General features: G+C 41.2%; 2 protein-coding genes across 6 annotated transcripts in view; one reads left to right on the top strand and one right to left on the bottom strand.

Moving 5' to 3' along the window:
• The window catches only part of TPK1 (thiamin pyrophosphokinase 1), a 310,282-nt gene extending 300,957 nt beyond the window's left edge, over positions 1–9,325 (top strand). For both annotated transcript variants that reach the window (XM_018918197.3, XM_009093850.4), the window contains one exon: positions 9,042–9,325. In XM_018918197.3, coding sequence (XP_018773742.1) covers positions 9,042–9,160 — 119 coding nt within the window. In that variant the 3' untranslated portion in view covers positions 9,161–9,325. The remainder of the gene's footprint in view (positions 1–9,041) is intronic.
• A 1,327-nt stretch (positions 9,326–10,652) lies between these two features.
• SEC61G (SEC61 translocon subunit gamma) lies at positions 10,653–13,627 on the bottom strand. Of its 4 annotated transcripts, none has more exons than XM_050971368.1 (5): positions 13,472–13,614; positions 12,826–12,978; positions 12,643–12,742; positions 11,600–11,702; positions 10,653–10,757 (listed from the first exon to the last, which is right to left on the bottom strand). In XM_050971368.1, exons 3-5 carry the CDS (start codon positions 12,734–12,736, stop codon positions 10,748–10,750), a joined length of 207 nt encoding a protein of 68 aa, XP_050827325.1. In that variant the 5' UTR covers positions 12,737–12,742; positions 12,826–12,978; positions 13,472–13,614; the 3' UTR covers positions 10,653–10,747. The 4 variants fall into 4 exon arrangements, with proteins under 4 accessions (XP_050827325.1, XP_050827324.1, XP_018773743.1 ...); XM_050971367.1 differs by having other exon boundaries at positions 12,830–12,978; XM_018918198.3 differs by lacking the exon at positions 12,826–12,978 and having other exon boundaries at positions 13,472–13,627.
• Between the last annotated feature and the right edge of the window lie 1,634 nt (positions 13,628–15,261).

Below are 15,261 nucleotides of genomic sequence, written 5' to 3'. Positions count from 1 at the left end.
TGCAGCTTGCTTTCAAGCCTGGCGATGCCCTTGCCCTGAGCAAGCCATAATGCAAACAGCTGTCCTGGGATTCAGTGTGGCAGGGCATGTATCTTTCTTTGCACCTTGACCATTGCTCAGAGGTGAAGGCATTTGTTTGCTTCCCTGTGGTCAAAGGAGCTCTTTGAGCTCTTTGAGCACCAGTTCCACCATTCTGGCACAGTTCAATAGTCTCTCTGGTCTGGCAGCTTGGCTGAGGTCTTGGAGCAAGTAACTCCTGGATGTCAAGAGAGTGTGGAGCTCCTGAGGGCCACCTAGGAGTCTGAATGGAGCAGCTGTGAACTAGGTCAGTTCTGGTGGGAGTTGGACTTGGCAGGGGAAGGGTTTAAATATGCAATGTGTTGGACCCCTCTGTAGTGGGCACCTGGCTGGATGCCAGGTGCCCACTAAAGCCTTTCTATTACTCCCATACAAAACTGGACAGGGGAGAAAAAATATAGTGAAAGGTTTATTTATAAGGACCAGGATATAACATTCACTGATTACTTTTATGGGCAAAACAGACTGAACTTGGAGATATTAATTTAGTTTATTACTAAAAAAATCAGAGCAGGATTTTGAAAAATAAATTGCAAAACCACTGTTTCCTCCCCACCCCTCCCTCCTTCTTGGGCTCTACCTCATCCCCACTAGCAGCACAGGGTGACAGGGAATGGTGGTTATGGTTGGTTCATCACAAGTTGTTTCTGCCCCTGCTGAGGTAGAGGAGTCCTTCTCCTGCTCCAGCATGGAGTCCTTCCCACAGAGACAATCCTCTGCGAACTTCTCCGGGAGTCTATCGCACAGGCTACAGTTCTTCACAGACTGCCCTAGCCTGGGTCCCTGTCCACAGGGTGCAGTCCTTCAAGGACATGCTGCTCCAGCATGGGTCCCCCAGAGGATCACAAGCCTTACCAGGAAACCTGCTCCATCATGGGCTCCCCTCTCCATGGGTCCACAGATCCCTGCCAGGAGCCTGTTCCAGCATGGGCTTACCCCAGGTTCACAGCCTGTTCTGATCAACTCCCTGCTCCAGCCTGGGACTCACCCACAGGCTGCAGCTGGATCTCTGTGTGTCCATGGACCTCCGTGGGCTGCAGGGGTACAGCTGCCTCACCATGGTCTGCACCACAGCCTGCAGAGGAATCTCAGATACAGCACCTGAAGTTCCTCCTCCCTCTCATTCTTCACTGACCTTGTTGTCTTTGAAGTTGTTCCTCTCACACATTCTCGTTCCTCTCTGACCACAATTATATCTGTGTGCAATAACTTTTTAGTAACCTATCTCAAATCTGTTGTTACAGAGGTGTTACCAAAATTTCTGGTTGGCTCAGCCTTGGCCGGCAGTGCATCTGTTCTGCAGCTGGCTGGAGTTGGCCCTGTTGGACGTGGAAGAAGCTTCCAGCAGCTTCTCACAGAGAAGTGAGGCTACCCCTGTAGCCTCCTGCTACCAAAATCTGGCCATGCAAACCCAATACACCCTCCCAGAGTTCAGATCGTCTACTTTGATCTTTGCTAATGTAACTTTGCATATTGGAGTTAAGGACTGAGACTTTAGAGAGCTCTGTCAAATCTGTAAATATTTAATTTAATTTTGGCACTGAAGCCCAGTGATGGAGCAATGTGTGCAGCAGAACAGGACTCTGGATATGGTGCTGAGCTAGTGCTGGCAGCAGCAATAAGAAGACAGCCTGCTTAAATTTGTTTTTCAGGGCTGGCTAAGGAACTGGCTTTAGATCAATTCCCTTAGGAAAATCATATCCCCATCACAGAAAGCAGAGAAGTGCTAAATTCTTGGGAGACTTGCTGTTGCGGACTCATCCTACACAGTGGTAGGCGATATAAGCAGTTGGCCAGGACTGTTGTGAAATATTTATGGCTTTGCTGCTGTTCTGCTCCATGGAGCGACTGAATGAGATCCCCATTTCACCCAACATGTGTATGTCTGTACTGAGCAAATATCCATACACCAATATTTCACCTACAGGCCCAGTTTGATTGATCCAGAAATAATCATTGTGTCTACACATTTTTGCAAATGATAGGAACAATGTTATGCATACAGAAGCTGGAAAACTTGTATTATGGATGTGTTTTAAAATCCTCTTTTACAGCTTCTTCTTGCAAATATAGTAATCTAAATGTGACAGGATTTAGTAGGAGTCCAAAGAATAGAAGAGAAAGTAATTAACATTGTGTCCTGTTCATAACTAATACCACACTTTAAAACCTGTTGAAGGATATATAGGGGTTTGTGAGAGAGGGTTTTTTTTAATTTGTATATGAAGTGCTGGAAAATTACTGTAGCTAGTGCAGACTTGTTGATCTCGGTCAGTCCTGGATCTGATTGTGCTGAAACACTTTTCTGGTGCTATGTTGTTCAAAGCCTGAGTACATAGATGTAGTCACCTAGACCTGAGATTTGGGTGAGGAAGATTCCCTCTCCTTCCTCTTCCCATCTCCAACAGCCTAGTCATGAGAAATGTAGGGGGAGTTTCACTCCTTTCTGCAGCACTGTCTGTGGTCAATTGCTAGGATCATTTGGATATCTTTCTCTAACAAATTCAGTATATTTCACTGCTACATGCATCATATCAACTTGACAGTGTAGCAGCTTTCAAAATAGCAAGTATTTTTAGGTTCTTTGCTGTCATGTCAAACCAGAGCTTCAGACCTAAATGCTGTGACAGAACACCATTGTTTTTAGCTAATCTCAGGTTTCAGTGTTACACCAGATTGCCATCCTCAGCTTTGTGTGACTAAGTAATGCCTCTAAAGATGACAACGTAATAGGATGATGTGTGCTATGAGGTGTCTCATGGACAAGTTAGCAGTAAGACAATTCATTAGCTGATGCATCTCAGTATTACTCTTGCCCTTTTTCTCATGAGACTAGTGTTCTTTGTCTCACAACAAGAAAGTAGAGACAGACCAAAATAGCAGCAAGTTATTTTGTCTAGTTTATATGCAAAATCTCTACAGCAGCGACTGTCAAACTGAAGCTACATTTTATTTCTGCAGCTGTTTCTTCAGTGCTCTAACAGTATTATTAATAGTACCTGTCACCTGTACAGCACCTCAGAGTTGTTAGCAGTTTGAGAAACATACAAACTTAGTGGAAAGCATCAAAAATTAAGTAAACACCCTACTTCTTACTGGCTAAACTCAATTCTAAAAATTACTTTGTAGCCTGGCTTTGCCTTTAGCTTAGTGAAACAGTCTTCCAGACAGCTATTTCTCTGACTTACTTTATGGTTTTGCTAGATCACTCCTGTTACAACTTTATCATAACATCTAGACCAGAAAGGCACGACTGAAAACAGTATGTAGAGTTTCCTTGTTTAACTTTCCAGGCCCCTTTAATTAAGTTAAGATGCTAATGTGATTTTGAACAAACACAGAAGCACATCTTGTTGGTAGTGCTAAAATCCTGCTAATAGTTCTAGAAACTCCATATAGTTAATGATTCTTGTTGATCTTGGTGAAGCAGTAGTAGCAGCAGAGAGCTTAGTATAGAAAGCAGTCTTTCTTAGCATCATTTTTATCAGCTAATCATTTTAAATTGCCACCAAGAGGGTGATGTGACAGGAAGAGTTTGAGCTATTCTTGCAGTACCACCATTATTACCAAGCTGGAAAAAAAATACGTGGGGAAAAAAAAGTGTGCTGGAAATAAATTTGAAAACTTCTGACATTCATTTGCATTTCTGAAGGCTCTCTCAACATGGGTGGTTTCTATCCAGGGTAGAACACATGGATCTGTTAATATATTTTTTTCTTTTTTTAAATTAAATTGTGAAGCTTTGACAGCCTTTAAACTTTTGTTTCAACCTCCTAATTTCCCCCAGTGTGAGGCCAGGCAGCCTGTGCTGCAGAGCCCTGGCTAAGAGTCTTTGCCAGCACCTGAACCAGTGGGAAAGCCTCCTGGCCCTGCCTGCTGGCCCCCCTTTCCTTCCATATCCTCTCAACCCTTTCGTAAGTCTGCTTGTATGAATGCATTGAGATTATAAAACCATTGTTCTGTGCCACAAAACCAGGTACCCAAAGTTACAGTAGTTCTAAAAAATGCCCAATGCAGTTTGTTTATTCCAAACTCCCCTTGGCCCTGAGGGAATCTGACTACCAGAATAGTCAGCCCCTCCCAGCAGACTCTGCAAGCCTTTATGGTACTTCTGTTACATCACTATTGAAAATAGTTCATGTTTTATTGTAAATTACTGTTATTTGCAACTTCCAGTTTCACAGTTCCTACTGCACAGAGATCAAGCACCCAATTTTTCCTTTGTATCCATCAGTGTAAATCAAGATTAACTCCAATGAAGTCAGCCTAACCACAAGTGTAAACCTAGGAGGAATGAAAGGAAGATCAGTCTACAGTCTACTTGGGATTTTTATTTGTAAATAGCAAAATTAATGCTGCTGTTCTGCAGACACAGGGTGACCTGCAAAGTACTACTCATGCATTACTAATGTATCTCCATTTAAATGCAGATTTTTGCTCCTAACAGAACTTCAGGGAAATCCTCTACAGATAAATTGTAATAGGAAACCAAATGGTGATTCAATATTTCACTTTAGCTTGTGTTTCAGCTTATTGATCTTTATTTTCTATCATTTTGATGCAGCATTTGCCTAGGGGGAAGAGTATTACATTCACCATAATACAGCTTTTAATTAATAATTAATAATTTTAATATTCCCCACATTCATGCCAGCAGTGGCAGTCTGCTTGTATTCCTTTCTTTGTTTCTCTTTTCAGTGGTGAAAGCCAGCAAGGTGTGACTTTACATATTTCAGGAAGTAATTGAGATAGTTGAGAAAAGGCAGCATAGCATGAGTATCACAGTGTCTATGTGGAACATGCTTAACATGATAGTCTTTGGTCCTCAGCCATTTGTGGTGACAGTAGTGAGACCCTGACACAATTTGGGTTTGCCATATATGACAAGTTTAGGATGAAGTTTTTCTCTGAGCAAGTTTAGGATGAAGTTTTCCTCTGCCTCCCTCAAGCACTGCTTAAGTGCAGCTTCTAAGATGTACATGAAACCTTGATTGATAGTTTTGGTTTTTTTAGATAGATAAGCTCCCTTTTTCTGGATGGAACTTTAAGTGTCCTAAATAGTACAATGGAACATAGAAATTATGTTTATAAGTCTACTCCAGATCATGAATACATTCATTAAGAGAAATTACCTGATATTGAGAGTATTTTTGCAGCACTTGACATGATGACCTCCAATCTAGTTATAACTAGGCCACACTGTTTCTCAGTTTCCAGGCTGAAAGCCAGCAGCGCAAGGATTACAAGCAAGGCTTATGTACCAGCCACTCAAAAATAACTGATTTTCAGTACCAGCCACTCAAAAATAACTCCCTACTGTGGCAGAAGGACAAATAGGATGAGATTTTAAAATAAATTTGTAGATTTGGGTTTTTTTATTATTTCTGTAACTTAATTACCTATAGGGCGCATTCTGCTAGCATTTCCAAATGTTGTTCTTGCATCCATAAGATTCATGAATTTTCAAAATTTTACCTCCTAGATTAACATTTTTCATATAGCATCCTAGGATTTGTATACTTTTTTAAAATTATCAGAGGAAGTGCAATGAAATAGTGGAAATTGCCAGTCTTGTGGTTACTGAGATCTCTTCTGTCATGTAATTTGGTCAGCAAAACAGATATCTAAGAAGTAATGATCTTTGTGATTATGGTCCTTTGGGAAGTTCACCTATATGCCCTCAGTTTTCTTCTCTTAAATTATATCCAACACTCTCAAACCTTGGCAGATTGCAACACCATCTAAACAAAACAAAAACTGCTAGAGAAACATTCCTCCACTACCCCATCAAACTCAGTCCTCCCCATCCCCGTGTTTAGATCTGAATAAGTGGTATGCTGCAATCCATCAGACAGAAATTTGTAACTGGTAAGAACATAAGGCACACCATAAAAAAATTGTCTCGTGGTAGATTTTGTTGGGTGGAGAGTTTGGGGGGGCAGGATGGGGGATAGTTGGGATATTGGTGGGTTTTTTCCTCCCCCTCCAAAAAAAGGCAGGAACAGCATTTGCTTCTAGTATTGGAAGTCCTTGCTGACTTGGTAAATGGAGAGTAATGGAAAAATGGTGTAGCTACACTGGAGAATCTGGGTATTTTTCTCATCAACAATCCATTATCAGTTAACTCAGTTTGCTTGGAACCTAAGCAGTAAAATAAAACTTCTAATGATGAGGGGTATTTCAGTTAATCACTTACTGGTTTATCCAAATCAAGTCTTTAAAGAGACTACTATTGGTCAAAAAGAAAGCTTTCAATGATCCAAAATAAGATTTCTTTTAATTAGAAAATTATAGAATTTCCAGGGGTTTTGAGTTTTGGAATTTTTTTTAATTGCAGTGTGGTATCCTGTATTAAAATTGGATTTGCTACCCAATTATAGCAAAACTATTTACTAAATAGTAGAAAATAAAAATGTGGTTTTCTTCGGAATCTGCATCTTGAAAAGTAATCTCAGTAGTGAAAATAGGTGTTGTAATAGGTTGGGGTTTTCCCCCAAGACTTAAGTTCTTGGTAGAACTTAACAAATAAAACTGAAATTCATTTTAAAAAAAGGGAATTGATCAGCTGTGTACTGATAAAACTTACCACTTCTTTGACCTTGTAAACTTCCATCAGAATGCATGACACAGCAGGAAGTTTGCACATTCTCTTGTTTCCTTTACCAGCTCAAACCTAGGTTTTTACATTAATTACTGTTCATTTATTGAATGGAAAACATGCATTTTTAATTATGTTATTTGAAATGTTGGCTAGTTGTGAAACCAAGTTCTTGGAATTGGTCCATTTGAGCCACGTGAATCAGCAGTACTGTTTAACAGTTTTTGCATTTTTTTCATTTCACTATTTCACACTATGATCCTTGCCCAGCAGAAAACCTGATAAAGATAAAAGGCTCCATCTAGTGGGCTAGAATTTTCTATTGAAAGGGGAAAAAAAAGGGCTCTCATTTTCACTTGATTTTATGCACTAAGAAATACAGCTTTAGATTTTGTTTCATTAAGCTGCCATGTTGTTGTTAATTCTTGCCTTCTGCAGAGCCATTATTTTATATGCAAAGCTGTGAAACATTAAGTATTATTCTGAGTCTTGAGCAAGAAGCAATAAATGATACTAAATGAGTGGGTTTAAACAGCAGTTCATAAAAAAAGTTTTCCTCCCCACCCCCTTCAAGTTTAAATATATAGTAACCAAAAGAATGTAATTTGTGTGTCAGCAAATGTTTTAAAGTATTTATCTTCTTTCCTACTTAAAACTGAATGGAAACACTCAAAGCTTGACCACAGCATTTAACTCAGTATTTTGGGAGTATTTTTACTCAGAGAACTCTACCCATGTGTTATCTCAGCACTAAATGACTTGTTTACCTGCATATGGGGAAATCTGTGTTTTCTGGCAAGACACAGCCCCTATGGCCTCTGCTGTGTCTTCCAAAGGCAAACAGCAAAACTCATCCATCCTGGCATTTGTCTGGGAGCCTGCCTGGTACTGTGGTGTGTCCAAAAGCATCCTGACAGGATCTAGCACCTTTATTTTAGGTACACAATTGATATAGTTCAGTAGTACTGGGTTTTTTTCTTTTCTCTTTGCTGGATTTTGCACTGTGTTGCAGTTATGCTCCCAGCTCCTGAACTTGAAATGGCAGGACTCTTCCATTTGCAGTAGTGAAACTTGGGTGTTACTCCCATACCAACAAATTCAGCTAGCAGCTGAGACCTCCTCTTCAGTTCACTTCAAGCTAGTAACAAGCGTAGGAGCAGGAATAAGTAGAGCAAGAACAGATTTGGTAGAAGAGACACTGAACTACATGTCCTGGCTTTTGTTCCAATGTCCTTCCTATTAAAGCAGTAGAGCCTGGCAAGATCAGTTCCTCCTGTGCAGCTTCCAGCAAGGGGCAGACAATGCATGCATTGTAGTAATGCACTACACCCTAGTTTACTATAGCCAGCATTCATATCCAGCACTGGAAAATGTGTCTCCTGTGCAAATCACAAAAAGACCTGAGTTGTTTTGCACTCCTTTTGATCATAAGATCTTCCTTTGCATTAGGTCACTTAATAGCAAATCCAGAAGATTTTTACTTTGGTAGCAATGCATGATTTGGCAATTCTGATAGGTCACACAGACTTGCTGATCTTCCAGAACAATCATCCCCAGCTGCAGCTGTCATTGTATCCTCCATGGAAATGTTTTTCTGAGCTGCCAGTGGGAAAGAGCTGTCATCTGGCTTCTTTTACAAGCTAAAGCAAAGGATAGTATTAGAGTGCTTACTCTGAACCTTTCTATGAGCAAGGACTATCACAGAACTGAGTAGTTCTAGAGTACCTTTGAGGAAGTTGGTATGTTTGCAACATGCAAACAATGCTATCTCAAAAAGAGAAGAAATAAAAGGCAGAACTTGCACTGCATGGTTTGCTATTTGTTAAGAGTAATGCCACTTGGTTTCTAATGTACACAAACACCTTCCTCACACGCAATAGAAGAAAAGATTCAAGTCCTTCAATTCAAAGTTGATAAATAATATAACTTTTAACTGCTGGCCTTCATTCTAGAACTGTTCATGTTTTAGAAGATTATTGGCTTGTTGCTGAGCTAAAGCAAATCCCAAGTTTGGAACTACAGTAAGATTATCATTGTTTTACATTAAACACCTTTCCTAGCACTAGTACTTGAACTGATTCTAATGAAATACAAATTTCCAGATGTGAAACTCTGAGGATTATCCAAACACACTGCTTTTGTAATAACCTGCTGTAAACTCAAACTGTTAATTTGGAGATTAATTTATTGCCTCTTCAGGTCATTGAAAAATTTCATATAAGTCTTCTAACTAGGTAATGTTTATCTGGGTTAAATTTATTCAGCTACTTTTTTGCTCTTTGTGCGAGTAGTCTTTCAAATCAAATGCACTGATGTCCTTTTATTGTTGTAGAGAACCACTCAGTCTCTTCCTTACTTTTCACAGCTAACCAGGTGCTGAAGTTTGGAACGCTCGTCAGTACTTCCAACACCTATGACAACTCCGGGATCGTGACCATCGACACGGACAAACCTTTGCTGTGGACAATGGCTGTCAAGAGCTAAGATCGGCTACAGCTGCCTTTTCTGATCTGACATGACTCAAATTACTACAAAATTTCACTGAATTAAGGCAGTAAAGCTGCTGCAAGATATAAGCAGGCACTGATTTTCTGTATTGAATGAAAAACAAGTCTGAAATAAAAGTCACTTGAGGTTGAATCAAAATTACTTGCAGTAATAAAGTACTTCATTCTGGTAAATCACACTACTTAATCAGAAGATGCATGAGCAGCCACCCAGTACATCCACAAACCAAGATAAATGTAAAGAAACTGCTCCTGCTTATCTGGTTAGTTCACGGTACTTTTACAAAGTATTTTATTCCAATACTAAACTATTTTTCCTCTCCCGCCAAAAGGAAATACAGTATCCAGTTGCATATAGTATAACTGTATCACAAGGTGATAGCACCAAGATTAACTGATCTCATTTTTCTGTCCTGGTTTGTAACATATGTAGGTGCTGGTGAAGATTTCTCAGAACAATAATTGAACTTTTCTACTTAGGAAGCAAGTTAGTGTACTGAAGAAGCTTCAGTTTTGCCATAATACCAGGATCAGCTGTCCCAGTATTAAATGCTTTTAAAGTCTGTAACAGAAGTACCATTGTACCTTCTGCAAATACCAAATGCTTACAGTAAGATCTTTAAAGTGAATTAAATGTATTAATCTCAATCTGAGGAGGAAGAGCATTGCATCCGCCAGTTTTTGCAGGCTTAGTTCTTAAAATCAAAATATGCAATAATATAAAATAATAGAAGGGTCAACATGCAGGGGCCAATACAATTCTGTGTACAGAACAGGATCCAAAATGGGTATATATCCTATCCAATAGTGTGAGCAAGTTGTGGATTTGATGAAGGACTGCTTAGTGTCTCTGACAACAAAATTATACTCAAATGGTATATCTCCGTAATCAATTATGTCTGGGGTTTTTAATTATGCCATCAGAATAAGGACTGGCAATGTCATTTCTTTGTTTGACATGAGGTTTTTTTTCCTGTCAAGTACATACTGTAACCTAGCATGACTTCCAAATGCAGAAAGGAATTAGTGATAATTATGGTGATTCCAGAAATGAGTGACAGGAATTCCCATACACTTTTACACCACTTGAAAGAATAGAGAAAGGCTGTTTTCTTGCAGTCTGCTTTTGCTAGAACAATGCTGTTCCAAAAGCTTAATTTACTGGTTTGTAAACAGTTCCTGAAGAGAGGTCATACAGCTGTCCCCCATGGAAGCTTTCAGTATTTGACTGGAGAAAACCTTAGGCAACCTCATTAGAATGCAACACTGACCCAGCCTCAAGCAGGACATTGGACTAGAGATCCTCCAAGCTTCCTTCCCACCTGAATGATTCTACTATGGCTAAAAAGAAGTAACAAAACAAGTAAAGCACACAACTACTATTACAGGAAAAATAATAAAAAAAAAGCAAGCCTGCAGGCAGGTATGATCACATACACTTTAAAAAAGTAATAAGATGACAAGAACGCTTGAAAATGCAAACTGAGCTTGTTTAATATCAAACAAATTAAAGCTGTGAATTCACTGCAGCAGGTGTCACAACTGTCTTCTTCATGATGAATATTCAGCCACCTCTGTTGAGAGAACAAAGTAATCAGTTTCAACTAATGAAGTGTGATCAAGTGATCCCACCTAAAGTCTTACTTATCCTCCCACCACTGCCTTGTTAGGACAACCATTACAGCTTATTTCCCATTTTCAAACAGTCCTTGCCTAGATGACCACTCTTACAGGTATAAGGAAGTCACATATTGTGGACACAGAATGGTCTTTAACCTCTTCCAACGCTGGAGAGGGGATCACATTAGCTCAGGAGAATATGGTACTGTTAGTATGTCAGTACCATGGGGCCAGTCAACCTTAAGTTCAAATTCTTCATGATGCAGTACTCATTCCAAAAGGGATTTTAATAGGATGCAGTTACACATAAAACAATGTTTCAGACATATCTAGAACTCAGTAAATTAAACAAGACCAGCCTTGTTCTGTGCCCTGTCATCCTACAGCATACCCACTCAGTTTTCTTTACCTTACCATCCATCCATTTACTTTGGATACCCAGACTATAAACTGGAAACAGTAAGAGCATTTAAGATCCAAATAGGGTAAATGTTCTGTGGTCAAACATACACTGAGGAACTGGAAATCAAAACATCTAACGTTCAGTTTTGAAACAGAATACTCTGAAAAAACCTTGAGAACTATGGTTCTAATACTTTGCAGCATGCTGAATTAACATAAAGTTCATTAACATTGCTCATGAAGTCCTTTGAATTAAGTAATACTTGTCATATTACACTAACATGTGAAATGCACAGACACTAAAATAGCATGTGTCCTGCAGGGCTCAGTAATGTCCTCTGTTTAAAACTGAACAGGCAAAAATTTAGTGAAACTCAAGGCCATATTCACTCACACAATTATATTGTTGATTGGGATATGGATCAATTTGACAAAGAAACCAATAAATCCCATTATCGCAAAGCCTATTGCTGTTGCCATGGCAATCTTCTGGAACTCTGCAAAATAACAAAAAAAAATTTGTTAGGATGTCTCATGTATGGCATACATACGTGCACTGCAGAGACCAAAGGAGAAATCTCTCTTAACAGAACCATGTTAATACTGGAAACACTTCAAAGTCTGCACAGACGCTGAGAAACAAATCCACTTTTTTAAAAGACAGATGAGATTTTCAGAGAGAAGATGCAGATTTCCACAAAGAATGGCTGATCATAATCTTTTTAAAATAAGCAGTATTAAAAATACCCACAATGACAATTCATAGAACATTTATCCCATTATGTTTCCTTCACATCCCTACAAGCCCTGAAAGTAATCTCTAATACAGCATCAAAAATAGAAAATCTGTATTTATGTTTGTCACAGGAGGACAGCACTATAAGACCCCACAAAAATCGTTAGGACAGCAACCGTGAAGTTGACAAAGAAGGTCAACAGCCCCTCAGAAACCTGCCAGTCTGCCAAGGAATTAAGTTCCTTATGGATCTCAATAGCAAACTTAAGTCACAGACGTGTTCACTCTGAGCATGTGAATAAAGCACTGTAACTTGGAGAGGACCAGTTGCATTATGGTTCTAGTTATAGCTTCTCTCCAGGGTTCTCTAGTCTAAAACCTCCTCTTCCCTACTCCAAACAACAAAATTGTTCCTGTCCCAGTCAGGCAATGACTGACAACTGTGGAGCACTGAATTCAGCTACTTAACCTCTCTCCTAAAGTGAATTTTAGTACCACTCATACACCTACATATGTGCGTTTATTATAGCCAGAACCTTAAACACACTAACATTTAGACAACTAAAGGTCAAGTTTAAATCTCATATTGGCAGCTGAGAAACATCCACAGCAAACAAAGCAACAGAAGTGATGTATGGAAGGACATGTGCTAAGATACAAGACAAAATAAGGATTGTGTTCTGGTTCATTGTGTGCTTTACCTTTCCTGTCAGGCTTGGTGCATCTCTTAACAAGTCGTATGGAATCTTTTACAAACTGACGGCTGGGTTCCACGAATTGCATTACCTGATCCATGATTGCCTGCTAAGACATACACATTTAGCATTGACAGTTCCACATATATACTGAATATCAGACTTTTTAATTACATTAGTAACAGTTACCTACAAAATTTGTTAAAGGCTTAAGAGAAGTGTTGCATTCCAACCTAAGATACTTCCACTTTGCAGGAAATGAAGATATTGTTTCAGTAAATAAACATGAGGGTCTATTTCTGACTGCTGAAGAAAAAAATATGGAAAATTGTCCCTTTCAGCCTAGAAGAGGAAAACAGCTCCATCACAGTTGGGCTTTCAGCTCACGTCCTACGCCGTGTTTCTGAGATCACCAAAGGCGTCTAAATAGACAAAAGTCGTCGGTTTGAGGACACCCCAACGCCAAAACCTGCCAGGGGCTGGAGAGCCCGGAGAGAGAACGCTGTGGCCGAGCCTTATCCTCACAGCAGGCGTGTGCCGGCACTGCCACCGTACACAGGACACCACCGGAGGGATTTGCTCCCACTAATCCATATGGACCCCCTGGTAGGAGCCTCCCGGTGTGATGCCGGCCCCTCTCGCCTGCCCAGCGACCCCCTTCCCCCTCGCTCCGGCCGAGGTCCCCCTGCCTGCCGCAGTCCCGGCAATCCCCCATCCCTGGCCCCATCCCAATCCCCGCCGCCCAGGCTCCATCCCATCCTTGCTGCCCAGCCCTTATCCCCGATCCCCGTCTCCCAGGGCCGGGGAACAGCCGGACCCCCCGAGCCGCCCTCACCGCCGGCCGAGGGACACGTCGCACTGAGCGGCGGAGCGCGTGACGTCACGGCGGCGGGCGGGGCGGGTTTTGGGTGGAAATTGAAGGGTTTTGAGGGCGGGGTTGCACTTGGATTTTTTTTTTTCCCTTTCCGGTTTCCGGGGCCTGTCGCTCCTCCCGCCTCGCTGGCGGGGCGGGCACAGCCGTGAGGGCCGATCCGCCCCGGCAGCGCCTCTGCGGCTTCTGGCGGCGCGTCTGCTTCCCGTGCCCTTGGAGCCTTGGGATCCCGAGGCGTCCTAGCGGGAAATAAAGGGAAGAAGGTGCCACTATTTTCCCAGGCAGACAGGGACAAAGATGAGAGGACACAGTCTCAAGCTGGGCCACGGGAGGTTTAGTTTGCACATTAGGAGGAATTTCCTCATAGAAACAGTGATTAGATATTGGAACGGGCTGCCCAGGGAACTGGTGGAGTCGCTGTCCCCAGGGGTGGTTAAGGAAAGCCTGGACATGGCACTCCGTGTGCCATGGAATAGTTGTCAAGGTGGTGTTAGGGCATAGGTTGGATTCGATGGTCTCAGCTATCTTTTCCAACCTAATTGATTCTCTGGATATGCCTGTAACAAGTGCTCTTCGGTGAAAAGTTGGCAAAAAAACACACAAAAAAAAAAAAAAAAAAAAAAAGCCACAACCAAGCAAACCTCCAGTGTAAAACTTGGTTTTCAGGAATGCTGGAGCCATTGTGGACTAAGGGAGTTCGTCACCTTGGGGAACACAGGATTTTTCTTGTGTCGAGAAGTGAGCAGTGCTCGAGGGTGGGAGAGCTCCGTACATTTCAGCTCCATGGCTGTAGCATAGGACTCTTCCTTGCATGAGGGGGAAAAGAGGCTGTCGCTGCCTGAAGGGAGCGCTTCCCTGCTGCTTCATCTTGGAACAGATAAAGAACAAAGACAAAACGGATTTACTGTTCTTATCCCTACTTTGCTTTTGATGTTACTGATTTTTCTATAGAGCTCTGTTCCGAGTTGACTCCACCTTTGAGTTTATATTAAGTTTCCAAAGCTTTTTAATTATTCATCAGGCTGTGGGGCCTCTGCAGCCAGTCTAGCAAATGCTTTGCTGATCTCAACTCCCTGTTGCAACTAAGTGTGCACAAAATATTTTCTGGGCTTAAATTTTTGCCGACAGCCTTCACTACAGGTAAAGTACCATCACATCACAGTAGGGAATTGTTGATCATTCCATGGATTTTTTTGTCTCTGGTCACCAGGCAGGTCCCTCGGTATTACTGAGCTGTTTCAGAGATGAGCTCTCTAGTTGACATTGGAGGGCTATTTTCTTGATGTCCTCTACAGGTTTTTTCCAAAAGTCTGCCTTTGGATTGGATTTTGTTTTGAATGAAAATTCTTGCAGCACTGTTTCTCAGATGAGGCCATAATTTTGGAGGCCAAATTCTGCTGGACCTCTTCCATTGGCACACCAGCACAGAAAGATTAGAGTGTCAGTGAGGCCTCCCACAGCAGATATGTGTATAACTTGGCTCTTGTTTTTGATGCCAGTCTGCAGTCTTCCAGGATGGAAAGAAGAGGAGAGGAAGATCCCTAAGGAAAGCAGCAAAGGGCCTGATAGCCATAGTGCTATCATAGTGCATGGTGTGTGATGGGACAGAGTAGATTGCTGAACCTTTGAATGAGATTCCATATGTAGAGGCATTTTGATGGGCTTTGTCTTATTTGGGTTTTTTCCCTTCAGTATCACAGCCAGAGTCTTTATCAACAGAGGAAACTCACATTTCCAGCTGTGCTGCATGAGGA

Source organism: Serinus canaria, chromosome 2, assembly GCF_022539315.1.
Source record: "Serinus canaria isolate serCan28SL12 chromosome 2, serCan2020, whole genome shotgun sequence".
In the NCBI taxonomy this organism is placed as follows: domain Eukaryota; kingdom Metazoa; phylum Chordata; class Aves; order Passeriformes; family Fringillidae; genus Serinus; species Serinus canaria.
Note: the sequence above shows the minus strand (reverse complement) of the source record. Positions and strands in the feature narration are given on the sequence as shown.

What these genes read in the sequence shown, in the direction of transcription:
- SEC61G (XM_018918198.3), bottom strand. Translation starts at nt 12,736, where the DNA reads ATGGATCAGGTAATGCAATTCGTGGAACCCAGCCGTCAGTTTGTAAAA. An exon ending in CACCAAGCCTGACAGGAAAG is followed by an intron (nt 11,703 to 12,642) that starts GTAAAGCACACA and finishes GTTATTTTGCAG; the next exon opens with AGTTCCAGAAGATTGCCATG.